Below are 23153 nucleotides of genomic sequence, written 5' to 3'. Positions count from 1 at the left end.
GAGTAAACAGATGCTCCGAGCTCCGACAGTCCCCAGAGGCCACCCTTACCATTTCATCCACAACTTTCTTCAAAAAAAGAAAGAAGGCAGTGAAATTCTAAGAAACATGAGTGATCAAGAAACATTATCCTTGTGTTACTTCCCTGTCTTCACCAACCACTTTACTCTGAAAATGGTGACACAGAAGGAAAAGGAAAGATAGGGCAACTGATCACTTCAGTTCTTCCTTACTCATCAGTAAACTGAAGGTAGAGCATATGGCAGAATGTGTGCATATCAAGAGGTAAAATAAAAAATAATTGAGTTAGTGTCATGCAATGTGTCCACTGTTCTAAAAGAAATACTAATATATCTATGTGCTCCTAAATACAAATTGTGGAATTTTGGTGTGTCCACAAACAAGTGAAATGCTCTTATTTGTATTTAAAACAGACATTGCACAATAGGAAGAAGAATGGTCAAAATTCATGCTAGTAATTAAAAAGTTTAACTTTACTTAGAAAAACATTAAATGGGGGGGAAAATCATGACAAGTCAAGAGAAAGACCATGAAAAAAAGGAAACAGCTTTACATTTTAAGTATCTTTAGCAACACTATTCTTCCTGCTTTTTGAAAAATGAGGTGCTTTTTTTTCATTTTACACTAGGCACTGCAAATTATGCAGACAACCTTGATAAAGACCATATTTCCCAGCCTCTCTTGCAGTCATGTGAATGACTGTAGGCAGATTCCTGTGGTAGCTTCAAGAAACTACCTTAGGAGATGGTGGGCATGCACCTTAGTGCTTTTTCTTTGATCCTTTCTCCACCTGCAACATAGATGCTGACATTTTGGACCATGAATTCAAGAGTCACCCCTTGGGGTTGGTGAAGCAGTGAGTTGGAAGGAGTCGGGGTCTCTGAGGGCTTTGTGAAGAAGAACAACCATACAGGGCAAGACTGTGGATTGCTAAACTTTTACAGTGTGGGGAATGAATTTCATGAAATGACTCATGTGATTGTGCATACCTATATTAGTCATTCAAGGAATGCCTAGATTTTTGTTTATTTTTCAGTTAACTAAGAAAAGAAATATTATTCTTCATATTTTTCTTGGGAACAGTCAGCACCCTCAGACCACCTACAATCCCCAGCTGGGGGGGGTCACTGTTTCAAGGCTCCACTTTATTCTGCCCAATGAACCTGGCCGAGCATTTTTTGTATAAGCCTGTGCCAGCTGATTCCATTGTTTCTGTTGCATCTATCATAGTAAAAACTGAGTTCTGATACCTAGAGTGAAAGTTTTTAAATCACTCAAACAAGAGAAGATTGACATCTTTGACTAAATTCTAGCCCCAAGAAACAACGTGCTCCTCTGTGGAAGGTCTCAGCAGGACCCTGAGCAGAAGCCCGGAGAAGGCTTTCACTGCCATTCCTCACAGTCTAATTAAATCAATAGACTTTAAGGAGTTTCAGGATTGGCTGACTTTTAATACCCATAAAAAAGTGCAAAGTTGGGGGAAGATCTAGGCAATATGCCTTTATATATCAAATCTTCTATAAACTCTTATCTTCAATCTGTGCACTAATGTGCTTCTGTTGGTATCTTATTTTCCCCTCTCAGTCAGGGTGTAAGTTTCCAAAGTAGATTAAATATGACAATGATAAGAAGATAACAGCATCATTATTTATGTTGTTCCTGACAACACCACTTGACTCTGAGTTAACTGAGGGCTGGGATTGCCTTTGTGATTCTTTTCTATTTTTATTTTTTTGTCTTTTGTCTTTTTAGGGCCACACCTGTGGAGATTCCCAGGCTAGGGATCTAATAGGAGCTGTAGCTGCCAGCCTACTCCAGAGCCGCAGCAATGCCAGATCTGAGCCACATCTGTGACTTACACCACAACTCATGGCAATGCAGGATCCTTAACCCACTGAGAAAGGCCATGGATTGAACCCTCATCCTCATGGACAATAGTTGGGTTTGTTAACCACTGAGCCATGATGGGAACTCCTGATTCTTTTTCATATCTTGTGGCTAGTGCAGGGCTAGCACATAACAAATGCATGTCAAATGTTTGCTTCATTACTTAACTAATTAACAAATGAATTAATGAATGAAGAAATAAACAATTTTAGCAGATGCTCTTAAAATCCATTTTAAGATGACCATGAGTTCTTTGTTAAGAGTTTGTGAATTGTCTTTTTCTACAGTGTTCACGTTTTCTCTAATGAGTGTATACTACTCCAGGTATGAGTCTAGACCAACAGCATCAGCAACCCCTGAGAGTTGGTTAGATATGCAGAATCCCAGGCCCAACCCCAGACCTGCTGAATCAGAATCTGTTTTAACCAGGCTTCCAGGGGATCTGTAGGCACATTACAGTTCGAAAAGCAAAGCTGAATATAACTCAACATAACATTTTTTTAATTAAAAGGATAAGAATTTATTATTTTCATTTTAAAATAGAAATAGATATAAAATAATCACCTTTAGGTATAGCCATGCAATATATTTATTTGGGAATAAACTTAACGTACTGCTTGGTTGAATCAACATAACATTTTAATGAAAGTCCCAGACTGTGGCAACTGGGCTTGCCATTTTCACGTTTTTCATTTCAACAATGAGGCATGGAGCAGTGACAAGTCCCTCCATCTCCACGCCCTCCCCCAACCATGGGGGCCACAAAGCCTGAGCCCTGAGATTCTGCATGAGGTAGAGAAATATAGATTCCTCAAGAGCTGCTATTCAAGACATAAGCAGCATGTGCCAATGTTCCACACACAATTCTGGCTCAGTCTCCTTTAAGCTGCACATCTGGCTGTCACACACTCTTTTGTGGGGACATCTCAATGGCAGCACTGATGCTGCCTTTGCCCAGGGCCAGCCCTACAGTGGCCTCCCTGTCCTCCCAGCATGTGATGTCATGAGCATAAATGTCCTGCCAAACATTTAAGATGTTGCAGTTCACATTGTGTACATTGTATAGAGGAACACTGACACGCAGATTTGAAATTTTTTTTAAAAAAGCATATACTCAGGGCGAGATACAACCAAACCTTGTTCTATTGTTAGCCCTTCAATTCAGCACAAGTTTGTAACTTGTATTCTTAAAATACACAATCTTCTCTTTTTTTTTTTTTTTCCTGTTCTTGTTACAAGCATCTGTGGATTCAGAGGTTTCCTTGAAACCCTCTTTCTCTAATTTGGTTTATATCAAATTCTTAGAAAGCGTGAGCAGAACTGGTTCACTTCAAACCAAAGATCCCCTGCCTGTGGTCCCTTTAGAACAGGCCAAAGAGTGGGGGAAACTGAATGTAACTGTCGGAGTCATCTTGCCTCCAAGGACCATCTAAGAGGGACGAAGGAAGAAATCAGCTGCATTACAAAGGCCCTTCCCTTCCCTGTTCATCAAAGTGTGGTGTGGAGACCACCTCATCAGAATCACTGGGGATGCACATAAAAATGCAGATTCTTGGCTAACAACCCATAACTACTGAGTCGGGGATATCCAGGATGAAGAGAGTGAATCTTCAATTTATCTAATATCTTGATAGTGATTCTTATCTTGGAGAAAAAGGGCTTTAGAGTTAGACTTAAATACAACTTTAGTTCTATATAGGGGAGATCTGACATTGACAAATAACCTAAACACTCTACATCTCATTTTCCTCACCTATACAATGGGAACCATGGGGAGGATTAAGTGTGTGAAGTTCTTGGCGAAAACAAGTCTCAAGAAGAGGACTTCCCTTTTCCCTGTTATTCAGGCAGAGCTCTTTGGGTCTGACATTTTACCTGTGACTAGAGGTCCCTGTCCTCCCCTGGCTAACAATTACTGTCGCTGAAAGAGCCAGGTTTTAATGGAGCTTTAATGAGGGCGGCTAAAATCATCAGGACTGCATCTCCCCTTTGTGACTAAAGCGGAACCTGCTGTTCCCACGGCTGTGCTGTCCAATGCAATAGCCACCAGCCATATGTGGCCACTGAACACTGACATGAGGCTAGTACACATGGAGATGTGCTTTAAGTGTAAAATACATGCTGGAATCCAAAGGCTTTATACAAAAAGGAACATAAAATATTTCATTAATAATTGATTACATGGAGTTCCCATCATGGTGCAGTGGTTAACGAATCTGACTAGGAACCATGAGGTTGCGGGTTTGATCCCTGGCCTCGCTCAGTTAAGGATCCAGTGTTGCCATGAGCTGTGGTATAGGTCACAGTCGCAGCTCGAATCTGGCACTGCTGTGGCTCTGGTGCAGGCCGGAGGCTACAGCTCCGATTGGACCCCTAGCCTGGGAACCTCCATATGCTGCAGGTGTGGCCATAGAAAAAGACAAAGACAAAAAAAAAAATTGATTACATAATGAAATGATAATAGTTTGGATGCATTGGATTAAAATAAATATATGAAAATTAGTTTCACTTGTTTACTTAGAGCTTTTTAATATGGCTCCTAGGAAATTTTAAATTACGTATTATATTTTTCCTGGACAGTGCTGTTCTGGAGGAAGAGCTACCCCCACCATCATCACTGATAATAACACCCAACACTGGCATTATCACCTACAAAATGGAATTCCCTAAATAGATGGGCAACCATCAGCTAGGAGGGGTTGGGGCTGTCGCTTGCCCTGCTGCAGGGAAGAGTGGGGCTCCTGTAGCACATCCCCTCAAGTGAGAAAGCAAGCAGCAGCCTCAGGGAAAGAGACCAGTGAGTGAGCACGTGCATTCATAAGAGGACACTTCTGACTCGAGCCAGTGGTTGTAAGGAGGGGAAGGAATGCGGAGACCTCCAGCCTTCCCACCCATGCCCCCTGAATGCCTCCTGCTCCATTCATGTTCACAATTGTTACACACTGTCAAGTTTTAACTAGGTAGGAAGGGTCTTCTAATATAATCGCATGACTCGTGCCCTTACAAAAACTGTATCAGAACTAAGCAAATATTTTGGTCAACATGAAGACTTTTTTCCATAAATAATTGAGAATTAGTTTCCACCAGGTTATAATCTCCTAACATACACAAATATCTACAAAAACAACCAGCTCAAATGGATATTTCCAAAGAGGAAATATTTGCCAATTATTATACTAACGGCTAATGAAATTAGTGTTTTTGGAAAAACACTGCCAAAATTTATTGTAATCTGCTTTTTTTGTTAGAGCAGATTCATAACTTGACAGTTTCTGGAACAGAAAGCAAACAAAAAACCAATGCAATGTATCTGCCTTTGTTCAAAACATCTACATGCATATGTCTGAATGAAACCCATTTAGATATCACTACCTAAAGATCCAATAAAATGGGATTGTTTTCTAGTTCCCCTTATACCGAGCCAATTCCTTTACTAAGCATTCAAAATAGATAAGGAGTTTAACTGTGTGATACTCAGCACTTGGCATCTGATGGCTGCCTATATATAAGAAGCTGTAACACCCCCATTTAAGAAACCTAGAGAGAGTCTAGGTTACACTTGTATGACCACACATTACCATCACCATATAGTGAACAAAATATAACTTTTTAATTATTCAGGGCAGTGCATAATGCCTTGGTCTTGAATCACTGACCAAGTTCCCTATGAATTACTAGTAGAGACTAATAAAAAATTTTTTCATCAACGGATGATACCTCTGGATACAACAGAATATTAAAGGCCAGTTTTGCAGACAGGCTGTTATTTTATTGCACAGATTTCATTTAAAGAACAAAATGCACCATCAATGTTTGGAGAGTTTGGGGTCTCAGATACTGATACACTATCAGTGTTTACACCCGTAAAGCCAAATTCAACAGTACAATTTATGTTAGACAATATTGCTTCAAGATGGCTAACAGATTGAAAATTGAAAGAACAGGGTAAAAGCTTTAAAAATGTGTTAATTTAAAGCATATGCAAGTATAGGATTAAAAATGACATCATACAAACCTGGAAATCAAAAATGTTTTGTGGAATGTCAGAGTTATACTCACTTGTACTATTATTTATGGTATCATTAAAGTTTATTTGGTTCATTTCCTTCATACTGATGAATCAAGAATTTCAGGAAAACTATGGTTATAAAAATGAGCAACCTTGAAAAAGTATGTACAGATAAATGTAAAATCACAAACTAAAAAATATCCCCACCCTTTGCCCTCAACTTACAAAAGGGAAACTTTCCCATGGAGGAAAAGTTCCATGAGTCCCCTCCCCCCCACCCCCTGAAATTCTATCTTTTTCTATCAGTTATAACTAAATGACCTTGGAGCTGAGAGGAGGGAGGGAACAGAGAGGCATCTTTATGAGGCTCCCATTGTCATCTGTAACAGTTTGAAAGTGTCTTTTATTTCTCTCCCCACACCCAACTCAGCAATGTTTGCAAGATATTTAAAATTTAAAGAGACAGAGGAAAAATTGTTTCATATATATTTGTCATATATATATATGTATATACATAGACATATACATAGGCATATATATATGACAAAGCAATGCCCAAGAAAAGAGCTAATAATGGGCCAAACCATGAAAAAAATGTGTGGCATTATCTGAGCTAAAGATTTCTTTTAAGGCAATGAAAAGAGAGGGGGGTGTTAAGGCTACAAAATGCCAGACAGGATGCTTTTCTAGACTTTTGGCTTCGGAGCCTGGCAGAGGAGTGGGCTTCCCACCCCCTCACCATGATAACGCAAACCTCGGGCCATGGCCCGGCATCTACAGCACCTCGTGGGCAGGCTGACAGCTCTCTTATACGTGGGCACTCTTGGCATGAGTGGGGGAACTGGAACCCGAAGAGTAGTAGAAACGGTTTTCACCAAACGCCTGGGCATCTCCGGCGCAGCAGACGATGACACAGCCACCCACGAGGCACAGCACAGCACCAATCCAGCCTGCATACAGGGAGTAGCCAAAGCTCACGATGGTGGTCTCACGGTGGGCGCACACAGGAAACCAGATGGTGGCGACCATGGCACAGAGAGCTGGGGAGACACAGAGAGGGCTGTGACTGGGCATCCCCCACACACACCAAGCCTTGGGCAGCCTCCCCTTCACTCCACACACACACCCACTCTGGCTTCTCACCAACTCCCCAAACTCAATACACTCAGCTCTGCTCCCTCAGGGGCAATCTGAAACTAAAAGTTTGCATCTAAAGGATAAACTGGTCAAAAGCTTATGTCAACTTGTTAGGCCCTGATTTTTTTTTTTTTTTCAACAGGTAGTAGAAACAAAAGAACTACAATGCATGGAGTTCTCGTGATACATCAGAGTAAAGGATCTGGCAGGTGTCACTACAGCAGCTCTAGTTGCTGCTGTGGTGCTGGTTTGATCCCTGGCCCAGGAACTTCTGTATGCTGAGGGCAGAGGCAAAAATTAAAAAAAAAAACCTACAAAAAAAATTGTTTCAGTCCAAAAAATATATATTTGCATTTACTTATATATCTTGACTACACATACCTATGGTTATAATTCTATTATTTCATTTACCTAGTTGCATTTTAATTTTCTCTTTACATGTCTACTTCCCATTCCAAGTTCTGAGTTCCTTGAAGGCAGGGCCCCTGTCTTAGTTGCATTTGTAAAGTCAGTGATTAGCTCAGCACAAAGCACAGAGTATGTGCTCAGTGTACACCAGTTGAATGACTGAATGACCTGAGCTATTCAGAAATGAGAAACAAGAGGGTGAACACTTCAATTTCCACTCTATTTTTTTCCATTGGTCCATTGGTCAATTTACAATGCAAAGACCAGACCTGAAGAAGCTACGGAAATTCTCTTGCTGTGGTGAATACTGCTGGACATCACTGGAGTATCACTTAAGAGTTTTAGTTTGTATTATACTGTTCACAATTACAAAACCTCAACACACACATGAACAGTTCTCAGAGTAAAAAAAAATTACCCATTCAAGGATTTTATGGGGATGACATTTGTTGGGATGGGTCACAATGGTAGAACTTTTTAGTCTTGCATAACTTTCAGATTTGGTTTAGATTTTAAAGAGTGAAATAAGAAACAGCCTCTATAGGAGTTCCTTGCTGGCCTAGCAGTTAATGATCCAGCATTGTCACTGCTATGGAGTAGGTTCAATCTCTGGCCCAGGAACTTTCACATGCCATGGGTGCCACCAAAAAAAAAAAAAGAAGACTTAAAAAACGTTTGAAACCTCTACACCAACTCTGACAAATAAGAAAGCTGCAAGCTACATCGGCTATTGAACGTTTCTTATGAGGCTGGTGAGAGTGAAAGCCAAATTTTGAATTTTAATTAGTTTAAACTTAAATGACTCCATGTAGCTAGTGGCTAATGTACTAAACAACAAAGCTCTAGACAAAGTAACTCCATGCTTCCCTTGGTATCATCTGATTTCTCACAAACTACAGCAGGATAGAAATTTCAATTAAAGCTTTAAGTTAGGATGGCACATTAAAGTTGACAGCCCCCCAAATATATAAACATACCTATATCTCTATATATGTATGTATATATATGTTGCCAATCATTAGTCATAAAGCCTTTGATAGATTCGAGGCAGGCATTGCAATGTTTGCTACCTGGGGTACCCTTGTCACTTTCAACTCAGCAAGCGATTTCTGCTCCTATTGAGTAATTTTCTAACTTAGCTCTATGCCCACAGAGAAGAAGAGTAATTTTTCTTTAACACATCACTAAAATTTAACAGCCCTGTATATTAGTTCTAAACTGCAGAAAAAAATTAGGTCTACCCATTTTGAAAGACCTTTTAAACTATCTCACTGCATTTGTATAGCTTGTAACATATGTTTTTGTTGGCAACAGATGAAGCCCATCCCCGCAAGGTGGGTATAGCTGTATATAAATAGATATCTTATCCTGAAAAAAAATACATAAACATATATATATATATATCCATATATATAATACATAATGGATATATATATATATATCCATATATATAATACATAATGGATATATATATATATCCATATATATAATACATAAAAAAATACATAAACATATATATATATATATATGGATATATATATATATATATATCCATCCCAAGTAGAAGTCAAAAGTAAGAAGGTGAATTGGAGGCTTTTGAATTGCTCCAAATGGCTTTCTAATAGCCTAAATTCATTCCATTAATTGTGAACTATTCACATATTTAAGGAGTTTATATGGATTATCAAAGAAGCCAAAATATATCCAGGTGTTAATGGCTTCACTTTACTTAAAGAGTAAAGCACCACCTCCACGCCAGCTTCTCTATATTTTTACATAAGATACCATGATAAGATGTATTTTCCTTCTATGAATAAACTATTTTCAAGAAGGCCAGCTGATCTGGTTGATTGGATCTTCCCTTTCCAGCCCAGGACCTCAAATACCAGAGATACATTTTTCCTTTCTCTTTCTCTGTCCATAGATTTGAAATCTGACACCCTTGGAGGACTGCTTGGCTATTGTCATAGTTATCCTCTCAGTGAGGCACAGAGACAAGCCTTTTCTCTATCAGGACAGGGGCAGAAACTTCTTCTAGAGTGTTTGAGCCAGAGAGAACTACTCTAGACTCTTCATATCAATACACGATCCAGCTACACGCCCTTAGAAACCAAAAGGGGACATTCATTCTAATATGGGCAAAAATGGCCACTTAGCAAAGGCTTCCAAACACCCAGGCATGATTAGAGGGAAAGGTGAGGAGGAGAACACTGACTTCCATAAGGAAAAAAAGATTTGACTTCCAACTGATTTATTTGGTTCAATCCAATCGCTCTTTACTATAAACAATTAGCTGGATTCAAAACAAGTCATGGTTCAAATTAAGTTTTATAGTTTTCAATTACTTTGTAGTTAAACGTACCACACACAAACACACAAACACACACACACACACACATATGCACAAGAACATTCTCCATATTTCATGTAAACCTCACTTAACTTTCAGGCTTAGTTTAGGTTTTACAGAATAAGACTTAAAAATTGCCTCTAATTTCACTGAATCCTTCTCCTAAGCAAAGTAATAAAACAAGGTTATCTTCATATAGGGAAAGAATCAGTCTTGATATTCCAAAAGTAGTTATCAGTCTTGAATTTGAGTGTTTCAGGGATTTTGTTGAGTTTTATTCCAGTATAAGTCACTAGATAAAGGAAAAATCAGAAAACCACCTAAGCATTTAAATAATGAAGCTATTGGACTGCATGGATGGATGGATGAACAGACAGATGGAGAGAATTCTAGTCCATTCTCCACCTCATCCACACCAAACTGACTTCCAAACTTAGAAAACCTGAATGTGCTTTTAACACATTTAAAGCTACAAGCTCATGATTTACCTTGTTAAGGATTTCCTTCTTTTATAATCCATGCAAAACAAGGCAAATGAGCACCAGCAGGCTCTTTATTTCCTAATAGATAATTCAATTCTGGGTGGAATTCCTGTGGTCCTCAAAGAGGAACCACATCAAAACCGCTAAAAGATGACAGACCACCACACAACATGAAGGGGACCAGAGGTTCACTGGGACAGTGACCTTCAATTGAACTCACAATAAAGGAAGTTTAAAAACTAAAAAAGAAGAGTTTACTCAATTTCATCATGGCTTAAAGGGAAAAGGGAATATGTTTTAATCAGTAAAGTTAAAAATACAGGTCATATCATTAACTAAAAGATGTGAAATATTAGAACTAGCAACAATTTTTGGCTTTCTTAAAGCCTTGCGGGAAAGGCCTACTAGATTTATTCCTATTTGCAGACACACACACACACACACACACACACACACACATGCGGTCTGTAATGATCCTCTTCTTCTCTTTGGGGAAAATAAAGTAAATATTTTTCTTAAAAAGACACTATTACCTATAAAGTAAGAAACACCAAAGGAATATAAGTGGAATGGAATTTTCATTGCTTTGTATGTCATCAGAATTAATTTTTAAATTAAGTCTCTAAAAACAACACAGGGGAAATTTTAATACTCAGATTTTTCAATCTGTTTCTCCTCTTCTACATTCAGAAGATGCAATGGTTAACTGCACAAGAGAAAAAAATTCTGCCACTTGTGGGAGAGTAGAAAGTGAAATTGGAGTTATCTTCATCTTTTAAAAAAAGGAAGGAGAAGGGGAGAAGAAAGTTTCACTGTGTAGGTATAGACCCAGCTGCACCTGGTCCTCTCACAAGCAGAATTCCTTTCTCTTTACAGAATAAAACTGTTTGCCTCTTTTGATAAGTTTCAAATAATTCAATATGATCAGTACTTTAGTTGACAGAAAACCCTTACTCACGTTAGCAATGCTCTTGCTGTAGCCAAACACAGGAAATATTTGGAAAGGCAGTTTTAGAATAATAAAATGTAGGTGAAGCTTTCCATCTCTTTAGGGATTAGATGGTACATGGTAATATAGAGAGTTAAATAAATGATAAAGTTAAATAAAATTGGTACTGGGGTGTTTGGCTTTGGAGGCAACAACTTAGAGAGAGAGAGAAGGACAGAGAAACCCAAACAGACAGAACAGGAGACCCCGACACTTCTTCCTTCCTCCAATGAACACTTCTGTTTTCAGGCTTTGTCAATTTCCATACGAAGCACTGAAAGGACTTTTGAAAGCATCATTTCTAGCACAAAGCAATATTTTCATTAAAATCACTTAAATTACTCTGACTTACATTAGTAACACTGGGTAAAAAATCTTCCTTGATCTGATATCTTAGATTTGCTTCCAAAAAAAAAAAAAAAATTGGACAGGAAGAAAAGGAGAAGTGCATAGATGAAGCAGAATGGCTGTGAGTTGATCATTACTGGGAATGAGTTTGGGTTCATGGGGGTGCATTATACTATTCTCTCTACTTTGGGGTATGTTTGAAATTTTCCGCAATAAAAAAAAATTAATCCCCCTCCTGTTAACGTTTTACAATGCATTCAACACCGTCTTCTACAATTGATGCTATTATATCACACAATCTAACTAGCAATTCACTTTAGCTTTTTCACAAAGAAGCCAGTTAACTCAAGGCAACAAATGATGAGATTTATAATGAGCTACTGGTCAGTCATATGTATGTGTTGTTTCTTTATCATTTGAAACCAGAAAATGTTTTGTTTTCCTTTTTTTCACCTGTCATTCTCTAAATTTTGACCTAAAACATAACTGCCAAAGGATATCCACCTCTTACACAATGACTTTTATGAAGATCTAATATTTATAACAATCATCAAGTCAATGGAATATTTGAGTACATTATTTTCCTGGTCTGCTTCCAAAATTTTTCCCTTTATTTCTATTCCACATATCATTCTCTTTTTTTTCCTACAATTTTTTTTTTAAAGCCAGCTTCACAGTTATTTGTTAATTCTTTTTTTTAAGATTATTTGTTAATCCTTTTCAAAACACACAAATTTAGAGTCAGGAGAGACCTCATAAAGCAATTAATTCCTTTGATTTAGATTAGGGACTTTTTTACGTAAAGCTAATGAGTTTGGAAGAAAACTTTTTCTAACTATTTTCTTAACACTCTGGGATTAAGGGTATCTTTTTTTAATCCACACCCAAGGATTCTCTGTGTGTGTGGCAAGCTCAATGTGTCCCTAATTTGCATACACCCTGTATTTTACAGCAATTCATTATTAGCCTACACTTTCCAAGTTAAAAACTTTCCAATACAGATAGGATTCCTGGGGCTATATTTTTTTAAAAGGAGGAGAGAAGATGAAGGATTCTACTTAGGAAGGAAAATACATTTCCTGTCCTTCCATTTCCTTCCTATCTCCCCAAGAAAAACCCAAATCAAGTTGTTTCTAACTTACAGTCAGGTGAGAATTAAACTGAATCAGAACTAAGCTTGAGCATTTTCAGTTGGGTAGCTTATTGTGTCTTTTCATTATGGAATAAGCAAAAACCTCAAACTAGTGATGCCTATACTCTGGTTTCTTCAAAGTAAACAAAGGAAATATTCCCATTAGACCAGGATGAGACCTAGTGTTCCCAGGAAGAGCTCATCATCTCTCCCTACCAGTTCCATGGGTGTTGATGACCCTGCAGAAATTGGATATGGCGGAAGGAACAGCCAATTACCTTCTGGGTTACCGCTTTATTTCCACCAACCAACAACAGCTATAAAAAAAGCAAGCATTTGTTGAGCACTTACTACGTGCCAGACACCACACCGAATAACTTACATATATCATTTTACTATTCTTACCAATCAAAAGCAGGCAGTATTGTCTCCATTTTATATACAGGCTCAGAAACATTAAGTAACTACCCCTTACTCTCACAGCTAAAAAGTGGTAGATCTGAGATTTAGTACATACAGTTGGTCTCACTCCAAATGATAAGATAAAACAATTCAGGGTATAGATACCCCCTGCTTGGGCAGAGGCTCCTAAAAAGCCACAGATTAGATTCACCTCTGATCCATCCTGGATCTGAGGAGCCTGCTGCTCCTTCAGCTGCTCATGTGGCTTAAGAAGCCAGCAGCATCAGGTTCCCATTCTGTCCCCAACAGCAGGTATGAAATCCTCACACCAGTGAACCTAGACTGCTGAGAAGATAATCTGTGGTACAACGGATGCAATTTAAGTTTTCAGAAAAATAATTCAAGATTTTCAGGGTCAGGAAGAACTGATTTTAATTAATCGTGCTTGCAGTTTTCAACCCAAGATTAGCTTCCACACTGTTTTCAACTCCCAGGCCCTCATACCCCTGAGGCGCCTAGTCACATTTGGTTGGGGACCACACCTCAACTGGAGCATGGTCAGTTAGCCCCAGGACCCAGCACGAGCCCAACACTGGCTTCTCTGGGGCAGCATCCCCAGCCACACAAAGGGAGCCTTCACTCCCTCCTGCTCCTCCCACCCACACCCAGCAGGGAAATGAGGCACTTGGGCTCCCTGCAAAGAAGACCCAGAAGAGGCTAGCAGGTGCCACACTTGAGACAATGAGCTTTACATTTCCAGAGCGAGCTCCGTTGGAGTCAAAACAATTCTGCAACCCAAAGGCAAGTGGTGACCCACTGAGGATAAATCTGGACAGGAGCCATCAAAGAGGACATAGGTAACTGGCAGATGGTAGATGCGAGGCTACCAAAGGGCAAGAAGCAGTGCCCTCTCCCCATCCTAATATCAAGTGGCCAGAAAGGGGCAGCCTCTCTGGGAGGCGTAGGTGTCAGATCACTCGATGTCCCCCTCCATCGTCTCCCTCCAGGAAGTAAACAGGGACTGAGAAGCCACTACCTGCTCCCCCCTCCCCCATCAGCTTTCCTCTCTCTGATTCTGTCTACCAACCCACTTGAAAAAGATAAAACTTTATTTAATTCAGCTAGGAACAACTGGTTGCTATTTGTTTAATAACCATTATATTCAACTGGACAATTCAGTTGTTTTCAGGCGGGGTTAGACACCTATCTGTCTGTATGACTTTGCTTTTATATCTTTATTTTCTACAGGGTTTAGGCTTGGGGTTTTTAATGTATCCTCTTATTTGGGGTACTCCATGACTCAGATGGAAGGCTAGAATTTCTAAAGATGAACACCCAACACAAGAGGCCCATCCTTTGGCTTTGGCATCCTCAGAGACAAAGAGAGAGCCTTCTGGGGCTTCTGTAAGAATGTGAGGAAAGTTACAAACAACAGCAAATGTCTAGGATGTGAAGGGTTTCATGTGGATTCTGCAAACCATGTTAGTTGTAGGGCTTTGGTCTACTACTGGAAAGGGAGTTCAGGTACAAAGTTCTGACTAACAAAAAATATTACAAGAAAGAATGAAGTACATGATGCTGTGTGTTCCATGTGGTCCTCCAACACACATTCTCTGTGGCTGGAACCAAAATGTCTATACCCAATTTCTTCTCTGGAAATTACAGAGATTTTCTGGTCTTTGCATTCCATTTACACACACACCTCCTCTGAATTCTCCATAGCTTCACAAACCCCTGAAAACTACCATCTCCTTGCATTCAAAGAAAATGGTGCCGTGGCTTCTCATGCCCCCTCACCTCACCCGTGTCACTGTGTGAGACCATCACTAAGTTGCACTGACCCACACAGAACCCTGACTCCTTACCTTTCCCCCTCAAACATATGGTCTGATACCAGTTTGGGGATGGGAACTCCTTGTCCCAGGAGAACCTGATTTTATATCTACTCCTGTGCCTCCTCACTGATGTATCAGTGCATTTTGCCAACAAGAGATGCCGTTCTTAAAATATATATCTTCTATTAGGGTTGAGAATGTGCTGGTGGAATTAGCCTTCACAAAACTAGAAAGAGATGAAATCACTGACGAGAGCAAAGCGAGAAGGACCCTCCCTAGTTGTTAAATCAAGCCCCCTGTGTGGAGACGTAATCAGGAAAACTCAGCAAGCACCTGCCATGTCCTTGGCCTGGGCTGTCCCTCTCTCCACGCCATGGTCTGACCATCTTCTCTCCAATTTCTGAACTCATTGCTGGGGTCTTCTGCTCTGGGAAATTCCTCCAGGCTGGTCGGGGACTTTCCTATGTGTGCGCACAGCCTGTGTACTTTTTCAGATGAGCACATACCACATTCTATTGACATGTTCAAGAACACTCAAAGCAGAGACTGCCTTCTCTTTGCCAATATTCCCAATGCCTACCAAGGTGCCTGGCACCCAGCAGGTGCTCAATAAACACTTATTGAATAAAAGATGGAATCATCACCTATAGTGACCCAAGGTCCTCAACATCTTACTTTTCTCTTGCCCTCCTCTTTCTCTGGTCTTCTTTATACATTAACTAAAGTTCTCAATCCTGGCTGCACTTAACAGTTACCCAGGAAGTTTTCAAAAAATACCTTTGTCTGGCCTGATGCCCAGAAATTCTGACTCAGTGGACCTGCAGTGGGAGCTGGACACAGGTGTTTCCAAAAAGGGATTCCATCACAAAGTCTGATTCCAGCTACCCTGGAATTCTCTTCTGTCCTTCTTAGGTATACCCTCAAAAATCCCTTTTTTTTTTTTTTTTTTGTCTTTTAGGGCCATACCTGTGGCACATGGATGGAGGTTCCCAGGCAAGGGGTTGAATTGGAGCTGTAGTAACCAGCCTACATCACAGACACAGCAATGCCAGATCCAAGCCACATCTGCAACCTACACCACAGCTCATAGCAACACCAGATCCTTAACCCACTAAGCAAGGCCAGGGATCGAACCTTCATCCTCATGGATGCTAGTCAGATTCGTTTCCCCTGAGCCACTACGGGAACTCTCCCCCTCAAAATCCTTTGTTTGCCTTTTAACTTATTTTCATGTTCAGTGACTCCCACAGACATTACTTGTCCTTCTGCATCAACTACTCAGGAAACATAAAGGGATAAACATTGTGTGGGTCTTTTCCCCAGTGGATTCCCATGCCTTCTTTATGCTCGTCTCTTGAACAGAATGAAGCAGCAGCAAGACCTGAGACTCCCCAGGTTCACTCAGAGTCAGGGAGATCTATAGAAAGCTGTCTTACCCAGCAGAATGAGCATGACACCAGCTAGCTGGGCCCTCCTGTACTTGGCCACGCCAGGCTCATGACCCATCCGGATGCAGGGGAGAACTGTCAGCAGCAGGAGAATGGCTGGCAGACCCAGGACAGAGGCAGCAATCATCAGGGCTCGGCAAGCCTGAACATAGCCTGGAAAGAAGAGAGCAGACAGGATGGGTTAGACCAGGGGTCCACTTGGCTCCTGAACCCTGCTTCACGGGAATTCAGCACCATCCACCTTCCTCTCCCTCCTGTCCTCCTGCAGGACTTATAATATGTAAATGTTCTCCAAGATCCCTTCACATGTTCAACTTTTAAAGTGACTCAGTGACGAAAAGGGGGGGGGCAGAAAGACTGAATGGGGATCCCTGGCTCACACCACTTGTCTGAGTTTCTGAGATGAAGAGGCCAAGAGTCCAATTATACAATCACATCACCTTGTGAAAGATTCAGATTAAAATTCAAATCTTCCAAGAAATCTTCTATGATGGTCTGTATTGATTCCAGCCTACTATTGATACGATCTACCTGTGTGACCTGGGGCAAATTACTGAACTGCTTTGTCTTGATACTTTCCTCATCTACTCAGTAAAAATCATAATAGTACCTACATCTTTCCAACAGAATGCAGCTAAGATTAAATCACTTAATTCATGCTGTGCTCAGAACAGTGCCTAGCACATATTAAGTACTCCAAAAAAGGTTAGCTATTATTACTGGTATTACTGGTATTATTTTCAAGGCAGTACTTTTATGTTCAGGTGTACTAGGTAGTTTTTGTCTCTTAACCGTGTGTTTTAATGCACATTGTGTATAGTGTGTGACCCTAACTAGACTAAGCTAAGCCTCAGGCTTCCTCTCTTGATAGCTCCCCAAAGGCTGCTTTGCTCATGAATCTTGCCCCCTATAGATGGTCAGGCTCCATCTCCTGGCTCCATGACAGTGCCCTGGGCATACTTCCACAATGTTCCATTATCCTTAAAAGAATCTCCCCAGCCCCAGGGATTCTCGGAGGAAGGACACCTGCCTTGGTCTTCACGGAGTTAACAGAGTTCCCACAACAGATGATGTAAACATATAATTATGAATGAAGGAATTAACAGGGAATTAAAATTACTAATGAAGAAATTAACAAGGAATTTAAAAAAAAGGAGAAGAGGAGTTGTATGTATTACTCTCCCTCTTTGCTCAGAGGAAAGTAGAGCTGGCGGCCTGGGGGAGGCGTAGTTAATGGCAAAGCCAAAGATGAGCCCCAGTTTCTGCCTCATGTGCCAGGACCCTCACACCCAACTGCAAGATTGTCTCTTAGCAAGATGTGTTTTGCCTGAATTCAGGCTCTACAGGAACACTCTCTCAACCATTGCCCAACTCTGAATTGTCAATAAAGTATCTGTTGGCTCGAAAACCCCCTGAAAGGAGCCACAGGATGTCTGATGCAAGACCTCTGGCCACCGCCCTATGCCCCTGTGGCTGGTCACAGAGCCACAGCTGGAACAAAGGAGTTAGCTAGTGACCCAGATTCTGAAACTCATGGTGCAAACTGTCTACACGATAGGTTCCAAGGCCACATCTGGGAATTTAAAGATGGTGATTGAGATTTGTCTGTCCCACCTAGAGTGTGAGGGAGGAGGGGACCGAAGGAAAGATTAAGCCTTCCCTAAAATGTACAACATCTGTGGGATGGCCTATGTTCTCTGTAAACAAACCAACCACTTGTCACTGAAGGCTAAGGAAACTAAATTTCAGGGTAAGGAAGCAGAGAGTAATTTTATGCTTCAGTCAGATTCCTATAAATACCATGCCCAGCTTTTAACAATTATAGCTACTATTGACTGGTCATCTACTACACCTAAGGAGGCTTACATTTCTCATCTCCTTTAATCCCCAAAACAGCTCTGAAAGACAGATGGTTGGTTTGATTTTAACTTTTAAAAGACAACTGGGGTTCATAGAGATTAGTAACTTATCCCAAATTACCCAGATGGTGAGCACTGGATTCCAGAGTGTGATCTGGGTCTACTAACAGCAGCTTTAGCTGAAGGTGAATCCAGGTCTGGGTTCCCCGACCTCTGTCATTCGGAAAGTCCAAAATAGAAGGCAGGACTGGCATGCATTGTCCTGCTGGGTGTCAAGGACAATGTGGGCAGAAGATCCAAAGAGGGTAGGATGTTACCTATATCTTTGAGGAACTTAAAATGCTGTAGGAGAACCTGACTCACAAAGAACAAAACAGTCGAAATGTGCTAATGGGGATGAATCAAATGCCAGGGCAGCAAGGACTTGGAAGGGGTGATAGATTCTGACTACAAGGACCTGGAAATAGGAAGCACTTGAGGGGAAGCTTAAAGAGAGGCGGAATTTCAGAGAGTGAAAAGGCTCACCCAAGAGGAGGCACAATGCCAAAAGTTCCCAGACTGGCAGCCTGGGGGCCTGAGGGTGGGGCGCAGAGCAGTTACTCCATTGTTGAGGAAATTGATGTAGGTTTTCAAAGGTGCACCATCCTCAAAGGCTAGGGACAGAAGGCAGTTTCACTTAGGCCAGTCCGAAATATACCAAAATTCTGAGCAGAAAACCAGAAGGGGCTCCCATGACCTTGCCAATCATCCAACCGGCTCGAGGTTTAAATCTGAGTTGAAATTTGCCCAGAATTTTTCAACGGGGCAGCAAGAGAGGATGCGGCTCCCGGCTGGCTTAACTCTTTCCTCTCCTCCCCACTCGGAGACACAGCAGGAGGGGAGGGGGCGACTCGCGGCGGGCAGGGCGCCTTGTCCCCGGGTGCCTGGGCCTTCCCAGAGGCGCCTACTCTTCCCTATCCGACCCCAGGGTGCGGAGACGTGGAGAGGAGTCACCGCAGCCCCCTCCCACCCCCACCCCAAAAAGTTGCGGTGGGGTCGGGGGAGCGGGTAAGGGATGGCAGAAATGAGGCTCTGGGGGCTGCTGAAACCAACCTGATGCAGCTGGGAGGACCCTAACTTGGCCAGGACTACTTGGCCTTCCCATAAGAACGGGGAAACTCAGCCTGAGCCTGTCCTGATTGCTGGAATGCTTTTGTCTCTCTCTTTCCTTCTCTTCCGTGCAGGTGGATTCTAACCAGAAAGGAGGGGGCCTTCGGGAGGAGGGCAGGGGCTGAAGTACTTCTAATCCACAGATGATGGGAAGTGGAAGTGGAGCGACTGTAATCAACAAGCACGGAGTTCCAATTGTCTATGTCTCAGTTCATTGCCTTCTCAGATGACTGGGCTGGTGGTCACCACTGCCATCCCAATTTCCAAATCAGAAAACTGAGGCTGAGAGATTAAGTTCAGGGCTGCCTAATTCCTCCACTCAAAGCGGGACTTAAAGTGTCAAAATGTGCCCAGAAGTCTTCAAGCCCCCCAATGGTCCTGTGAACCCACCTAACCAGCCCCCCTCACCCCCCGTCTGACCAGAATGTAAGGGTTTAGTGGCAGCAGCTTGCAAGGTAGGGTCCTTACCCGGCAGGATGAGGATGTCCACCAGGGGCTTGCAGTGGTACAGCCCAGTGGCCATGACACAGTCGGCCCACAGTCCCTTGGAGCCCAGCTCGTCCAGCTTGCGGCAGGTGGGAATAGTGTAGCCGCAGGTCACCACCCAGTCATTGGTGGACGTGGTAACGATGATGCCGATCCAGCCGACGAAGCTAGTGACGAAGCCCACTACCTGCAGGCATGTGGCCACCATCGTGGCCACCGTGGAGTCCTCACCGCGCCTCGCCCTTCACTAGCTGTGGCTGTGCCTGCTCCTGGGCTGAACGGCGCCTGCCCTGGTCCTCCCTCTCGCGCGCTCACGAGCAGCTGGCCGGCGATGGCAAGATGCTACGGCGCGATGCGGGACGCTGGAGGTAGCGGGAGGCCAGGAGAGGCTGCGAGAGCCCAGCTGCGACGGCGCGACGGGCGCACAACGGGGACAGAGATGGGCGCACGGCGGGGACAGCAAAGCGGCTGGGCAGCACGCCCCCGCCCCCCTCTTTAAACCCCACAGACCCGGCCGGCGAACGCCAATCCGCGACGTCCCGGGGTCCAGCCGGCCAATGGCCGGATGGGGTCCAGAGTGGGGTGTGGAAGGGAGCCGGGTTAGGGAGCAGAGCTATCCCCGCTGCCTCGCCAGCCAGCGTCGCACAGTTAGTGTTGGAAAGTAAAATGATTCAGTTCAGGTCCAAGTAATGGAGAGTTACAAGACAGCCCACGTCGGGCTCCAGTTCTATTTTGCTGCGAATTATTTTTCTTCTTGATGCGCCTCTCTCATCTCTGTCCCACTTAGACAGAGTCGCTCCACTTAGCTCCATCCCTCCTCAACCTATCTCTAGTCCTTCTTCCCAGCTGAGAGCTGGAAGCTTGGTACTCCCAAGGCACCCAGTACAGTTCCTCCTTGGCCCAGGACTGTAATTGATGAGCTGAGAATTGCCCTAAGGAATAGACGCAAAACATTCAGCATACAGTAACTGGTAGAAAGAAAACGATCCCTTTCCCATGGTCCAAAATCATCAGAGGTGGCCATGGCCATAGTAATGGTGACAGCAATAATAGCAACTCACTTTTATGTAGCTGGGTCATGTACTCTGTGCATGCATTTATATGTATGTATTACCTTATTTAATTCTCTTAACAGCCCTTTGCGGCCGAAGAATTGTTTACACATGGTACTCACGAAGAAACAGCATGAGAGAGTTTAAGTTGCCGAAGTTCACTTAGCAAGGAAGGGGTAGACTCCATGGGCACATCTCAGCTCTCCTCCCTAACCATTCTTGGGAACCGGTCCTGATTATCACTTTCTGAAAATTCCTAAAAGGCTCAAGTGTCCCATTTTTTACATTAAAGCTAGGCTGACAGCTCCTGCTCACTGTAAATAAGTTAGTATCTGTACTCCAGTGAGAACAGTAGACGCCTAGAGTGAGGGCTCTGAAAATGTAAGCTGTCATCATCATCATTGTTGTCGTCATCATCACCATCATCATCAACAACAATATCAAGCCCCCTTCTCTCCATGTATTCAAATTAGACCTATTATATGTACTTTTCTATCACAGAGAGAAGTCCTCCCTGGACTATATTTATCTTAAATAGTTTAACTCCCTTTGATGCATTTGGCTTATTACAGCCTTCTACCAACCATTATATTTTAAGATGAGAAGGATTTCAGCAAGCACAAAACTTCTTGATTAGTACTCTAAAATATGGATCTTAGATCATAGGTACTAAACTTTCCCATACCTATGCTGTGTGTCAGGGCAAATCACTAGGCCTTCTAGAAAAGACTGGGCTTCAAGAGAACCCAAAGAAATCGAGAGCACAGACAGAAAAGGCTCTGTAATAGATGACAGAGAGTCAAGTATAAGACCTGCAGTAATCACTCAGGAGAGCACAGTGGTTAAGAATGCAGGCCAGGCTGCCTGACCTCAAATCTTGTCTCTCCCATGTACTAGCTGTGGGTTCAAGTTACTTCACCTCTCTGGGCCTCAGCTTTCTCATTTGTAAAACTAGGGTTAAAATGGTGCTTAACTCATAAGTTTCTTGTTGATTATGTGAGTTAATATATATACAGAGCCTTAAACAATATCTGGTACAAAGTAAGGCCTCAGGAAATCTGAGCTGCTATTATATGTGGTATATATATAAAATGATTATATATTATATATTCAAAGTGCAGAGCACATGCCCAGCACAGATGAGCACTCATAAATGTTAGCTACTGTTAGTATTATTCACAGGCAATACGGATCAATTGGAAATATGAGTTGCCTTTGATAAAGACTGAAATCAAAATGATTAGGTTATTATTACCATTGTCTATTAATGGGAGAAAAAATCCTGAGATAAATGTCTAAATGGTCACAACACAAATGTACAAAAGGCCACTGAAGGGAAGCCAGCAGATTGTAAACTGAATGAATTAGCCATAAATAAAAAGGTAGCATGTTCTTTGGAAAGTCAGTTGGGCAGCCATGGAAGTGGGAGAGAGAACTGGGAGCCAAGAGGCAGAGAGAGGCTGTGAGACCCCTCTACTACACATAGGAGATGGAAATGGTATGGTAGCCACAGAATCAGAGGGTGTGGCCCCTTTGGCAAGCTCTCTATGAAGTGGGAGAATCCCTCAAGCTGTTAGCCAAGGACCTTTCCTAAAATCAGCCACACTCTTTGGTTGTGACTCTACTCCTCAAGCCCTTCTTGTGATTAGAACCTGACCTCCCATGTAGCCTAACTTAATAAGCTGACATTCCAGGTCTACACAGCTCTGGGTACCCTTTGAATTGTGAGAAGCAGTCTCCCAGAATCCAGTCACCCCAGATAAGTGAACAATAAGTGAACAATGCATCCCCAAACTTCCCAGAGGCTTTTCCAGTCAATTTTCTCTCAGAAAAACATGTCATACCCTTTCTTCACATTGCTATAGTATATAACATAAGGTATACTGGAAATCTGATTCAAGGCCTTCTAAGTCCAATATTATTTTCATTTTTACATTACAAAAACTATGAGAAGAGTCTTTCCTGTGGCTTGAGTATAATTTCCTCAACTTTATTCTTATTCAAAGATATTTAAAGGAGAGGATTAGAGAGATGATCAGTGCCCTAAACCCCAGAAGTGTAATGAACAAAGGAAATAGCCTGGTTAACTGTTCTACCATTTATACCTAAAAGTAGTTAATCAAACTAAGTGTAATTCAATTAGAGCACAAATGCTCATGATA

At 42.0% G+C, this 23153-nt stretch overlaps 1 protein-coding gene across 1 annotated transcript; it reads right to left on the bottom strand.

Annotated features, from left to right (window-relative positions):
* Nucleotides 1-5653: 5653 nt before the first annotated feature.
* Nucleotides 5654-20469, bottom strand: CLDN11 (claudin 11). Its single transcript, XM_047755210.1, has 3 exons — nucleotides 19922-20469; nucleotides 16434-16598; nucleotides 5654-6955 (listed from the first exon to the last, which is right to left on the bottom strand). The coding sequence occupies exons 1-3, from the start codon at nucleotides 20145-20147 to the stop codon at nucleotides 6723-6725; spliced, it is 624 nt and encodes a 207-aa protein (XP_047611166.1). The 5' UTR covers nucleotides 20148-20469; the 3' UTR covers nucleotides 5654-6722.
* Between the last annotated feature and the right edge of the window lie 2684 nt (nucleotides 20470-23153).

The sequence above is a fragment of the Phacochoerus africanus genome, chromosome 1, assembly GCF_016906955.1.
Source record: "Phacochoerus africanus isolate WHEZ1 chromosome 1, ROS_Pafr_v1, whole genome shotgun sequence".
Taxonomy (NCBI): Eukaryota; Metazoa; Chordata; class Mammalia; order Artiodactyla; family Suidae; genus Phacochoerus; species Phacochoerus africanus.
Note: the sequence above shows the minus strand (reverse complement) of the source record. Positions and strands in the feature narration are given on the sequence as shown.